The 13,847-nt window shown below is 39.3% G+C and overlaps 1 protein-coding gene across 3 annotated transcripts in view; it reads left to right on the top strand.

The window, feature by feature from the left end:
- The window catches only part of EGF (epidermal growth factor), a 98,293-nt gene that overhangs the window by 67,045 nt on the left and 17,401 nt on the right, over positions 1-13,847 (top strand). For all 3 annotated transcript variants that reach the window (XM_081811995.1, XM_081811996.1, XM_081811994.1), the window contains 5 exons: positions 3,070-3,237; positions 3,929-4,078; positions 7,181-7,291; positions 11,993-12,109; positions 12,804-12,926. In XM_081811995.1, the coding sequence (XP_081668121.1) occupies positions 3,070-3,237; positions 3,929-4,078; positions 7,181-7,291; positions 11,993-12,109; positions 12,804-12,926 (669 nt within the window). The remainder of the gene's footprint in view (positions 1-3,069; positions 3,238-3,928; positions 4,079-7,180; positions 7,292-11,992; positions 12,110-12,803; positions 12,927-13,847) is intronic.

Genomic DNA, 13,847 nt, shown 5'->3' with positions numbered 1-13,847 from the left:
CCTGAGATAGAACATTGCCATTTCAAAGTGGAATGGAGGATTAGAGTATTAAAAAAAAAATCACTGTGAATGAAAAACTTAGAGGATTTGGGAGTAGATTGAATATCAAAATGAGAGTCAGAGAGATATTGAAGATGCTTCAGAGATTCAGACACTGGTTGGTTGAGAAGATGCAAAAAATCTGGTCTATCTCTTTTATGAAGAAGTGGATTAATAATCTGTATATTTATTTTGTCCATTCTTTTGGTTTAGAGGAGATGAATTTCTAGATTTGTATTATACATTGAATAGGTCATAAGTATAATTGAAAATTTTACATACTTCTAAGATTCCTTAAAAAATTAAAGGTATACTTTACAATAAGTCATAAGCTTATGTAAGAACATAGACTTTATTCATCCATGCACTTAACAGATATTTATTGAATCATCTTGGGAAGTGGAGATACAGTAGAGAGTAAAACAAAAATGGTTCCCGTGAGGTCATGGAGTCTGGGGGTAGGGGTGTATGTTATTAAAAAAATACATCACCCAAATAAATGGAAAATTATAGCTTTGTTATATGAAGGCATAAAGGGATTTGAAAATTCCTAACCAGAATGTAAAGATACCATATGCTAAACCAAAAAGCATAACAGATACTTTGTGAATAATTTCTGTGCTGCCGTAATCTGACTAATACAACTTCCTATTAAAAGCCATTATTGATGGACTTTGGGGAGGGTATGTGTTGTAATGAGCACTGGGTATTATATAAGACTGATGAATCACAGACCTGTACCCCTGAAACAAATAATACATTATATGTTAATTAATTGAATTTAAATAAAAAAAACCCATTATCAGATACTTGTTAGAAGATCTAAGTGACCATTTCCATCATTACAGTGCCATCTACTGGCATAGAGAGGTGGCTTCTCAGCTGCTCACTCTGGGTTTTCAATGTAAAGATTGAAGGATTCATTCATTCATTCATTCATTCATTTTTTTTTTTTTTTTGCGAGACTGCGTGCACGGTAGGGTCGGGGGAGGGGCAGAGGGCAGAGGGAGAGGGAGAGAGAGAATTTTAAGCAGGCTTCAGGCTCGGTGTGGAGACTGACACAGGGCTCGATATCATGACTCTGAGATCATGGCTTGAACTGAAATCGAGAGTTGGGTACATTACTGACTGAGCCACCCAGGTGCCCCTGAGGAATTCATTCTTCATTTAACATTCAACTGTGGCTCTTCTATTTAAAAAAATAAGGAAGATTATGTCTAGTGTGAGGTATTTGTTGAAAAACTATAGCTAATTCTCAATATTAAAAATAAGAAAAATAATTTTTTTTTTAAGGATTTTATTTATTTATTTGAGCGAGAGAGAATGAGAGAGAGCACATGAGAGGGGGGAGGGTCAGAGGGAGAAGCAGACTCCCTGCCGAGCAGGGAGCCCGATGCGGGACTCGATCCAGGAACCCCAGGATCACGACCTGAGCCGAAGGCAGTCGCTTAACCAACTGAGCCACCCAGGCGCCCGAAAAATAATTTTTTTTAAAGATTAAAAGAAAACATAGCTAATTCTGACACATGCTACAACATGGGTGAACCCTGGGGACATTATGGTGAGTGAAATAAGCCAGTCACAAAAGACAAGTACCATATGATTCTATCTACTTGAAGTATCTAGAATAGTCACATTCATAGAAAAAGTAGAATGATGTTTGCCAGTGACTAAAAGGGGTGGGAAACAGGAAGTTGTGGTTTAATGGATCCGTTTTGCAAGATAAAAGAGTTCTGGAAATTGGCTGTACAACAAAGTGAATGTACTTAGCACTACTAAAATGTACGCTTAGGTTAAGATGATACGTTAGATGTTTTTTGCCATAACAACAACACAAAAACCTCATAGCTATATAAAAAAATTTCCTTGCTGCATTTATGGCTTTAACTGGGAACAAAAGGCTAGAGACTAAAATGCATTTTAATGGCCCTGGTCAATAATGATGGATGGAGACTCGTTGTCACCCGAACAAGTCATTTGAGTTTGCTGCCAGAAGAGGGAGATAGTCATTCTAATCCACCAAATCCATTGCTCATTTGCAAAAAAACTGGCCTGGGAAATGTGACTGGACATGATTAAAGCTTCCAAATTTGGGGCTCCCTAGCTTTAGCCTCTAGCCCCTTGAGATAGTGTATTCCAGCATTTCCCTGCTTACTATAAATACTTGAATATCTTATCAGGGCAGTTGCAGGGGTGTGGAGGGGTGGCTTAGTGGAGGTGGGGTCAGAAGAGCCCACTTAGGGGTTGATAGGCACCATGAAAATGGAGGCAGTAGATAATAAATGACTTTTAAACAGCTTGGCTAATAAGGGAAGGAAAAAGACAAAAGGAAGCTAGAGGGGCCTGGGAGATGAGGATATTAATCAGCTAAGAGAAGGCAGCTAGTAGAATGAAGAGAGTGAAGATGTAAAAGAAAGGGGTGATTGACAGAACAAGGTGCAAGAGAAGGCAGGAAGAATGAGACCAGAAGTACAGGCCAAAGCACTAATACTAGATAACAGGAGAGATAAGGAGGTGGGGGTCCGATGCAGGGAAATGTGTTGCTGGAGATGGGAATTTAAGGAGACTACTATTCAGTTACTTCAAATTGTTAAAGATCCTTACAACGACCTGTGAATTTAGTCTACTACTTACTGTTGCCACTCAGAAGACAAGGAACTTAATGCAAAGAGAGGTAAAAGAACTCACTGAAGTTTAGTCTATAGTGACGGAATCACCAAACACAGAAACATTGCTGCCCTGGCCTCCTCCTTCTTGATACTCTGTCAGTCAGCCCACGTTCTCCCACTCCCCAAATGCTGTGTGACAGTGTGAGGACCTCATACCCCGCGGTTCCCATTCTAAGAGGAGGTTCCCTCATCATGTGGGTCTCCTTGCTGCAGGCAAAAGTAGGGGCATGTATCTTGCTTAGCAGCTCTATTAAAAGAATGCTTTAGTGTGGGAATCGTGTGAGCATGTTGTAAGCCTTGTTCTTTTAAGAATATTCATGGCAAAGACAAGATGTATGTAATGGATTTAAACTGCTTCCAGGGCACCCATTTGCTGTGGCTGTGTTTGAGGATCATGTGTGGTTCTCGGATTGGACAATGCCATCAGTAATAAGGGTGAACAAGAGGACTGGCAAAAATCGGGTACGTCTCCGAGGCAGCATGCTGAAGCCTTCATCACTGGTTGTAGTTCATCCATTGGCAAAACCAGGTACACTGGACATGTCACACAGTGTTTCTTTGGCTGGCATCTGTAACTATTTTAACTGATAGGAGAGGAGGAGGGGGGTATTGCAATTCTCACTAATTTGGGTAGATATTAAGATTTCCTGAGATTTGGATTGGGTTTAAATTGAGACAATCTGATAGTGAATTTGGGCTTTATCTCTCCATTCTCATGTTGACTTCTCCTGACCAGCTTCTACTTAAATTGTTCCTTTTCAAGGAGTCTTGGGTTAAAGTCACTGAGGGTGAGGATGAGGGATGGGGGCGATTTAGACACCTGCAGTAGAAGCTTCTATCTCTGCTGGGGCCTTTCCCTAAACCCCCCACCCCCCCAGAGTGCCTGTGAGTGAGCATCATTCAGTGTCCTATAATAACTTCCTTCTGAATTGCCCTTTGTCAGTTTGACTAGATTATGAATCAGGAAATAGGGATCACATCTGCCTAAAGAGCTTCTTGACCAAAGTACTGGCTATACTCAGTAAATACTCACAAGGTAATAACATTCTGAGCTGATCTTAGAACTGGCTCCATTAGGAACTCTTCTGAAATAGCTCTTGATATAGGCTCCGTTTAGATATGCTGAGTTTCTCCCCCCAAAGGCTGTACCCTGTGACTTGTATCAATGGCACTTTTTTGATCTCCAAGCCCATCTGTGAATGTACCTTTCTCCCCCCAAGGAGCACAGCCCTGCTTACATCAAAATGGAGGATGTGAACATATTTGCCAAGAAAGGTTTGGAACTGCTCAGTGTTTGTGTCGTGAAGGTTTTGTGAAAGCCCCAGATGGGAAAACGTGTCTGGCTCTGAATGGTCACCAGATACCAGCAGGTAAGATGATAAATTGTATGGCTAAAGTATCTTATTTTGGCTCAGGAATATAGTTCTACATCAATCTCTATGCTTTTGCTCATGTTTAATATTTTGTATTATTAAAAGCTTCCCTGCTTTGGGGCACCTGGGTGGCTCAGTCAGTTAAGCGTCTGACTCTTGGTTTCAGCTCAGGTCATGATCCCAGGGTTGTGAGATGGAGCCCTGCATCGGGCTCTGTGCTAGACGTGGAGCCTGCTTAAAGATTCCCTCTCTCCCTCTGCACCACCGCCCCCCCAAAAGCTTCCCTGCTTTTAGGGATGCCAAGTATTTTTGTTTTGTTTGTTTTTCTCCTCTGATGAGTTTGGGCTCCTTATTAAAGACTAAATTCAATTGACCTCTTCTAGTTATAAAATTAACAAACAAAAGATAATATCCAAAATGTTGAGTTCCAGTCCTCCAGCCCCCCATTTACAGTGAAGTGGCCCAAACTTGGAAAAAATATGCCAGCATTTTACCACCCCAGATAATGTTCAGAGACATTTTGTTTAGGCATTTTATGGCCTCAATTTTAGTGTAGTCATATACAATCCTTCTACTACATAACTGGTCTTAATATGAAAAGCAAAGTCCTTTATAGTAAATAACTTTAGGATAGTAAATAACTGTAGGGAATGTAGCCTGAGAAGGCTTATGATCCATGTTTAAAAAACTAAATATGACTTTGAGGAAGAGGAAGGAAGAAGAAATCAAATGTGTTGTGTAACCAGTAGTGCTGATCTGCTTCCCATGAATATGTATGCAAGCAATGAAGGAGTCATTGGATTCATCTCTTGATATCTTCATACCAAAAAGAATTGAAATGTTATTAAAGATTTTTTTTTAATTCGTTTATCTAGTAGGCATGGTATAAGTTAGGGGATAGATTAGCAGCAAACAAGTCGGTTGATTATCCATGGACCAGAACTGGTGATTTTGGATTTTCGGAATTTTCTATTGATTGTTGCTTTAGAAAAAGAGTTCTCAATATTTTTGGTTTTAGGACCCCTTTACACTCTTGTTTTAAAAGATTTATTTATTTATCTTAGAGAGAGAGAGTGTGTGCGCCTCCCCACTGAGCACAGAGCCTGACACTGGGGCTCAGGGCCACAACCCTGAGATCGTGACCTGAGCCAAAATCAAGAGTCGGACACCAGGTGTCCCCCAAGGACCCCTTTTCACTCCTAAACATAATTGAAAACCCCAAAGAGCTTTTGCTAATGTGGGTTATATCTATCAATATTTATAATATTAGAAATTAAAACTAAAAGTTTAAAAAATATATCTATTAAACTTACAATAATATTCCAATATGTATGAGCAGAACATATTTTTAGGGAAATAAATAAAATAACAATTTTCTAAAACAAAAATATATAGTGAGCATAATGGCACTGTTTTGCATTTATATCCTAATGTCTGGCTTAATATAGGGCAGCTGGATTCTCATATCTGCTTCTATGTTAAATCTGTTGCTGTGTTGTTTTGGTTGAAGCCTACGAAGAAAATCTGACCTCACATAGACATGGATTTGGAAAAGAGAGGATTGATCATTTAATAGCCTTTTTAGATGACTTTTTTGTATATCTTCTTTTGATACTATGGCAGAACTGGACAGGTCATTCTTAAACCATAGTTGCAGTGTGGAATCTGAAGCCGTATCAATAAACTTTTTGTAACCGGCGATGTTAAAATCCAGTGGTCTGTTTTGTACTTTGAGTGGCTCTTTTACCAATGCATGATTTTGTGGCATTATGTTGGTCATTTGAAAATACGGATTGGCTGAGTTGTGCGTATCTTCCAAGCGTCACACACACTTACAAGTCACATTCATTAATTGTTACCATCAAACTCATTAGACAGGTCTTTGAGTTTTGGGATTTTCATCAAGCTCAGGGTAGTGGAGAAAATTTTTCAGAATTCTACTTTTCACTTGAAAGCTGAACTTTTATCATTGGCAATAAGTACTGTCAATTCTTTTTCTTGAAACGACAGACTCACCTCATTTTTGAGAAAACGCTTGCCAAATTTCCAAGTGTTAATAACATCCCTTGTCAGTCAGCCTTTCAAGTAAAAATTATGTTCAATGAAAAAAGAGGCTAGTTTCAGTTTGCAACTTGAAGAGTACGCAAGTGCTTTTCCTCCAGACAACCAGACGTCCATCATAACTTCAGAATGTACCCAGAGTGTTTTATATATACTTTCCATTTAATTATATAGAATATTAACGAGCCAAGTGTTCCATGGTTGAGGTTTTAAAAAATTAGTATCTTACCGCTTCATCATGGTTCTTCTTAAGTGAGACAGGATTTGTGTGTGCGTGTGTGTGTGTGTGTGTGAGAGAGAGAGAGAGAGAGAGAGAGAATGTGTGCGGCGAAGAACATGACTTTAGTTGAGCTTGGTACCATTGCCTTAATTCATGCTGAGATGCCAGCAGTCTTACATAATGTCTAATGTCACATGTATTTGCATTTTGCAAAAATAGTTTTGACCTTATGGACTCGGTGCAATGGGAGCCCCGAGGGTCCATGGACCACACTTAGAGAACACACTTAGTGTTTTAGGGGATCCATTTTTCCCATGTACTGGGGAATTGCATAGGTCCCATACCTATGTTAAATTATGGCTTGTTTATGCCCTTCCACATTTCTAAATACAGGCAAAATAAGGCTAAAATAAGTATTAAAGCAGCCTAAAGGTGAAGGAGTGTATATGGAAGGCAGGTTGGGGAGACCATCTTATTAATTTGTCCTTAGTGATGGTGGGCTGTGACTGTGAGTTGATTATGTCCATAAGGATTTTAGTATTCTACTCTTATTGTTTTTGCCAGTACCTAAAAGAGTCCTGTCTTTTTGCCCTCTGGCTCCCCCGACCCTCAACCATCAATTGCGCTGAGTGATGCTTGGAGGGTATGGTATAGCAGGCAAGATTTTCTAAGTCATCAGGACACTGCTAGTTTCCCTGAGTGCTCTTACTGTAAGAGTAAGTCTAAACTTACAACCAGCAAACAGCCATAAATATAAATTAAATCAAATTTTCTTGATCATAAAAGGTACAGTAACTGTAACTTCTGCCCTTCACTAGGTAGTGAAGCAGATCAAGTAATGCCATTGGATGTCTTATCCAGGAATACAGGATTTGAAGATAACATTACAGAATCTCAGCATTTGCTAGTGGCTGAAATCATGGTATCAGGTATGAATAAGGAGTTCTCCAATATAGCTTTGGTTCCAACAATTTCCATCCTACCAGTTAGAATCCTGAATTAGCTCTCTAACTTTGGCTAAGTGTACACAAACCTAGTGAAGCCAAACTTTGGACTTAAACTTTGGTCCTTCTTCTTTTCTGAACCTTGTGCCTGAGGAAGATGATTCCATGTTAGACTGGACATGAACTTTACTCATTGAGCGTCTTTGAACTGAAACTTTTGGGAAGAAATCTAACTTAGAAACAAAGGTGAAAAATAAGACAGAACAGATTTGAGTGTGTCCCCATCCATACCTAGTAATTTTGATATTTAGCCCATCTAGCTATATACTTCCATTAGGGTGAAAAGTAGATAGTAACTGATAAGCAAATATAGGTTGGTTGCTTCAGCTGCTCCAGAGTTTACAAACAGCAAATGTTAGAATTGTGTTCTTCTGTATTGCACATTTATCACCAAGATGCTAAATAATTTTTCAGTATTTAACAACTTCAGGGAGCCTAGTTCTTTTATACTCTATATTCAAACTGGGCTTCACTCAGCCCTAGAACCTCTGTAAACCTCACCCCTTCTTCACTGCTCTCTACCTGTAATCAGTGCAGATCTACTTTGAAACATTTTATTTATTTATATTTCTAAGATTTTATTTTAACAAAGTATCTGTGGCTAAAAATAAGTTTGAAGGCTCCACATTAAGACCTTAGATACACTGAAAGTGCTCATCCAACTTTTGTGGTCTACAGACTACTTTGTTTGTGTATAAGACCCTGGAGACCGCTTACCTCTCCCTGTAAGAACTTATCCGTACAGCGGTGCCTGGGTGGCTCAGTTGGTTAAGCGTCCAACTCTTGACTGCAGCTCAGGTCATGGTCTTAGTGTTGTGAGATCGAGCCCTGCATCAGGCTCCCCAGTGGGTGTGGAACTTGCTTAAGACTCTCTCTCTCTCTCTTTTGGCCCCTCTTCCCTCCCTCTCTCTAAAAAAAAAAGAACTTATCAGTATGATTTTTTTATAAAATACACAGAGGTGGATATTTTTGGTAATAATAATTTATATGGAGCTTTAGAGTTTACCAGGCACTTTACCCTCTAATTTGATTCTTTTTTTTTTTTTTTTTAAGATTTCTTTCTTTACTTGAGAGAGTGGGGGGGGGGCACAGAGGGAGAGGAGAGAGAATCTCAAGCAGACTCCCTGCTGAGCACGGAGCCCACCATGGGTCTCGATCTCACAACTCCAAGATCATGACCTGAACCAAAATCAAGAGTCGGAAGCTTAACCGACTGAGCCACCCAGGCGCCCCTCTAATATTTTTTAAAGCACATAATATATATATATATAATACATATATATGTATAAGTTCTAATTTTATTCTTATCACAATCCATCACTTTACAGATTTGAAAACTGAGACTAAGATATATTAAGGTAATGAGTTTACCAAAAATTTTTGAAAATTATGACCAAATAATTAATTCATGTCAAGAGAAAGTCTAGAAAACAGCACACTAAGAATATTACTCATTTAGTGGTTATTTAATAATTTTCTACATGCTGTGCTAAGCACTAGGGATATGATGATGAGCCAAATATAGCCCTGTTCTCCAAGGTCACCGTCTGGTGTAGAGACAAATAAATGATAGAATAAAACAGTATAAATAAATATTAGCAGTATTGAAAACCATTTAAAAGTTGCTAAGGATCCCTGAAGGTTCCCAGAGCATAATTTGAAAGACTCATGTTTGGGAGATTCAAAGACCAAGATAATGACAGATAGTAAACTGACACATGGGTGGGATAGGGGAGTGATGAGAAGGCCAAAGATTTGGAATACATATACTGTATAATAGGCTGTGTTTGGCTTCATACCTGAGACTTTATCTTGTGCAGAATAGATGAAATTGACTGTCTTTGTGAAAACTGCCTCATCTTTCCATATCTGAATTGGGTTCTATTTTGTCTTAGTCTATAAAGTTTTAGTTCTACTCATGTTAAGCTAAGGGGTCATATTTATATTTTGTAGTGAGATTTCATTTAAATAAAGTGTCTATGCTAAAAAGAATTTGAAAACTCTATAATAGATTTTAGGTTAGGATCAATATATTCTTATTTCCCAAAGACACACAGACTGCTATGTAGCAAGTAGATCTGTATACAACAAGACAAATTCAATCATAAAAAGGTTTCATTGTCAAGTTTACTAAAATAATGAGTTCTTCTAAATTCATGAATAAAATTTGAAATTCTTAACATGGCCTGCTGGGTGCTAGCTGAACTAGTCCTTACACACCTCACCAGCCTCAGTGTGTGCTTTTCTGTGCTTGACTTTTTTTTTTTTTTAAGGATTTTTATTTATTTGACAGAGACAGAGAGAGTACAAGCAGGGGGAGGGGCAGGCAGAGGGAGAGGGAAAAGCAGGCTCCTTGCTCAGCAGGGAGCCCAATGTGGGGCTCAATCCCAGGACCCTGGGATCATGACCTGAGCTGAAGGCAGATGCTTAACCATCTGAGCCACGCAGGCACCCCTCTGTCCTCAACTTTCTTTTTTTTTTTTAAAGATTTTATTTATTTGAGAGAGAGAATGAGAGACAGCACAAGAGGGAAGAGGATCAGAGGGAGAAGCAGACCCCCCGCTGAGCAGGGAGCCCTATGGGGGACTCGATCCCGGGACTCCAGGATCATGACCTGAGCCCAAGGCAGTCGCTTAACCAACTGAGCCACCCAGGCACCCTGTCCTCAACTTTATATGGCCGGCTTCACTTACACTGGCCTTGTCTGTAACAGACAGATGCTGTGTTCTCAGCCCACAGTGCTCTTTCTAAACCCTTTCAAGTCCTGTGTATCCTTCAGATCTCAGCTTCAGATCTCACGCAGAAAGCTTTTCCTAGTCCCCTAAGCAGGTGAGATGAGAGTTATTTCAGCTCTCTTAGAACCTGGGGCTGTTTCTTGAGAGTGCTTATCTTACCTGTACTTCAGTAACTAATTGTACAAGAAAGCAGAGACCCTGTCTGTGTTCTCCATCACTGTATTTTCAGCTCTCATGTAACAGGTACTTTTACAAATTAATTTTCGTAGTTTAACTAATAGGCCCAAGAGTCTTTTCTAGTGTGATAAGGCTAATTCTGATTCAGACTGTCACAATACTCTTCTTCTTTATCATCCGTATTTACATATGTATAAAATTTATTATTCTCAAGTCTTTTTTTTTTAAATCACTTTTTTTCCCAAGTCCTTACAATTATCATGTGAAGTAGACTGGACAAAAAGTGTCACCCATATTTTGGAGAAGAGGGATGTGAAGCCCAGGCACTCATTCCTTCCAGAGCTAACTTGTGGAAGAAAGAACTTTGGCTATAGCCCATCTCCCACCCCCCAATGGAATATCCATTGCTTTTCATTATGCAAAAGCTGCCTTGGGGTTTGCAAGTTACCAAATAAATCCTGAATCATATTCTAATTTAAGGCAATTCTGCAAGTGATTTAAAATGTCTTGGGTAATTGGATCTTGTCCACTATACACTGAACAAGCCTTGTGACTTGAGAGCTAGTCTTCCAAATAAATGCCAGATCAAATGGATAATTGATTTAGTCTGAACTTACCCATCTTGAAGAGTCATGAGTGACAGGAGGTGACCAAGCAAGAATGAAGGGCATGTGTTCCCACAAGAGAAATCTCACACAAATAGCTAAGCAAATCAAATGCAATTACCCAATGTCTGCATTCACATGGAACCTGAATCCTACTTAGATCATCTAACTTTCTTTAATTTATGGGCAAGTTTAGAAGGCTCTTTTACCTCTTCTGTACTCAGATGAGCAAACTTACCAGTGAAGAGAGAGATGATAGTTTATATCCTGCTGTGGTATGTCAGATCCCCCCAACTCCAACTGTGGCATTTGGAGAATGATTATATATATAAGTAGTCAAAAGAAAAAAAAAAAAAAGAACTTGCTCATGTTTATGGCTCAACATGCAGCTCTGTCCCCTGGGGGATTTGCATTTCAATGGAGTATGAAATGAAATGATCCATTTACAGCATTTAGTTTATATGGTTCATGACTTTGTAAAAGTGCCTTGAGGTTTGCAAGTCACTGCATAAATCTTGACAATAAACATACATTGTGACATACGTATTCTCATATATATGAGACATAATTTTAGTACATTGACAATAAATCTTTTTATTATATCTTGTATTATTGTAATAAATTCTTATTTATTGTGTCTCTGCCATGTTGGTACACAGATCTACTTGTTAAATATTAGTCTGTGTCTTTTGGGGAGATAAGAATATATTGACCCCTATCGTAAGTCATAATGGTTGAGAATTCTCAAATAAACAATAAAAGGTTTGATATTTGAGTCCATTTACTCCTGGAAATTTTATAGTTCAAGTTTGCTTTAAAAAAGCAAATGCTTTTTAAAAAATCATAAACAAGTTCACACAGGGCTCTTTGAACACCAATAGTTCTTTAAGACTCAAGATTTACTGAAAGCATGTAAATGGGAGCATATAGCTTATGGACCTTTTAATATAGATATAGCTTACAGGTCAACTAATTGTTTCTCTTTGGAGGTTAGGCTGTCCCAGAACTCGGAAAGAAAGTGCTGGAATATTCTGTAGAACCCAAAACATTCAAGCCCATTTTCCCCCTAAGGTCTGCAAATAATCTGATGGGGTTCTCGCTGTTTGCAGATGGTGATGACTGTGGTCCTGTGGGATGCAGTACACAGGCTCAGTGTGTTTCAGAGGGAGAAAATGCCACATGTCAGTGTTTGAAAGGATTTACTGGGGATGGAAAACTATGTTTTGGTAAGAGCAAAGGCCAATACACATATCTGGAAAATAGTGAACCAGAAACATTCTTTCAGATAATACTGATTCAAAAGCTCCAGAGGATTTATGTAATCAGCAGGATGGAATAAATTATTTGATATTAGTTAAAAAGACAAAGGATGGCATATATAGAGTATATGAAACATATAGTATGTTGTTCTATTACAGTGAGTTTGTATTAGAATTATATAATATATGCAGTTGCTATTAAGGAGAAAATTTTATAATTGGCTTCAGAAGCATGAATTTGAGTTTGAGTCAAATTTATAAATTCACCAATTACAATAAAAACACAACTTTCCCCCCTAAAACCTGAGGTCATAAGTTTTAGTTTAATAAATAGATTGTGCTGGGATAGATTCCATTTTATATTAAATGCCTTGAAATTTTAAGTTAGTGGTTACTGTAAAAATCTCAGTTTTTATGGTCTGAAACTCTGGCACAATCTGATTTATTTACACATACTTAGCTAAGCAGACACCTAAGCAATCTGTAAAAATTGATTCGGAAATGAACTTTATGACCAAGATGCAGAGTCTGCATTACATTTGCAAACAGTATCTGTGAGTGGCTGAATGATGATATGTCAGCTTATACTTATTTTTTCCTACGATTCTCATTTATGCCAGGATTGTCTACACATTTCACTAGTTCATCGTTTTGCCCACAGATATGGATGAATGTGAGACGGGCATCACAATTTGCCCTCCCACCTCCAAGTGTGTCAATACTGAAGGTGGCTATGTCTGCCGATGCTTGGAAGGCTACCGAGGTGATGGAATTCACTGTCTTGGTAAGAGAGCGTGTGTGCCTAGGGAGGGGCCTGGAGGCAGGCCTCAGAGGATTGGGAAACACTGTGGGTGTGGTGGGTCGAGAAAAGACAGGATATAATTTAAGTGCCATACATGTTAAGACTAAAAGAGAAGTTGCGTGACCTGTTCAAACTGACATATCTCAATTCTGGATGAACAGTCAGGGTTGTGCCCTTGTGTTAGGATGGGACTAGTCAGCTTCAAGACCCTGCAGAGGTGGCGGGCCCCTCTGCTTTCCAAATTCTTTCTCTCACGTTTGAGTGACGCCAGTGCTCATCAATACTCCACACCTTGAGCCATCGTGGGGTTCGGGGGGAGTCCTACAGCATTTTCGTTATCCTTGGATTTTGCAGGTGAGCCATGGTGAACTGCAGAGCTGATCTGATGGAGGCTTGTTGGAGGTCCCTGCTCTGTGCATAAAGGAAAGGGGGAGTGGTTCTGTGAAAGGGCTCATCAGGCGGCTCTTGAGGAGCGTCAGTAGATGGGAGATTCAAGACACTGACATTTAGATACAAGTAAAGAGTGATTAAGACCTCTTTCGTAATCACCGTCCTCTGCCAAGGTCTGGGTGTGGCTTCTGGGTTGGGAGCTCACTCAGTGGATGTCTCGTACCCTGCCAGGTGTCAGGAACATGGTAGCACCCCACAAGTGGGGACCTGCCTAAAGTCATCCTAGCCCAGTGAAGTGCTTACCGGGAGTTTAACAGGACTTTCACATGTCTCTTCCAGTACTTTCTTTGCCTTCTGAAAACGTACAAATCTTTTCACAGTGAGGGGCAGATGACCTGATAAGAAACTGAACTGGTACTGCTTCCTCCCACATGCTGAGCTTAAAGATGAAACATCAGTCATGACTCCCAAGTTTTTTTGGATCTGGCTGGTTTAAATCAGACCTTTATCAGA

Source organism: Leptonychotes weddellii, chromosome 2 (assembly GCF_054177405.1).
Source record: "Leptonychotes weddellii isolate Sample4059 chromosome 2, ASM5417740v2, whole genome shotgun sequence".
NCBI lineage: Eukaryota > Metazoa > Chordata > Mammalia > Carnivora > Phocidae > Leptonychotes > Leptonychotes weddellii.
Note: the sequence above shows the minus strand (reverse complement) of the source record. Positions and strands in the feature narration are given on the sequence as shown.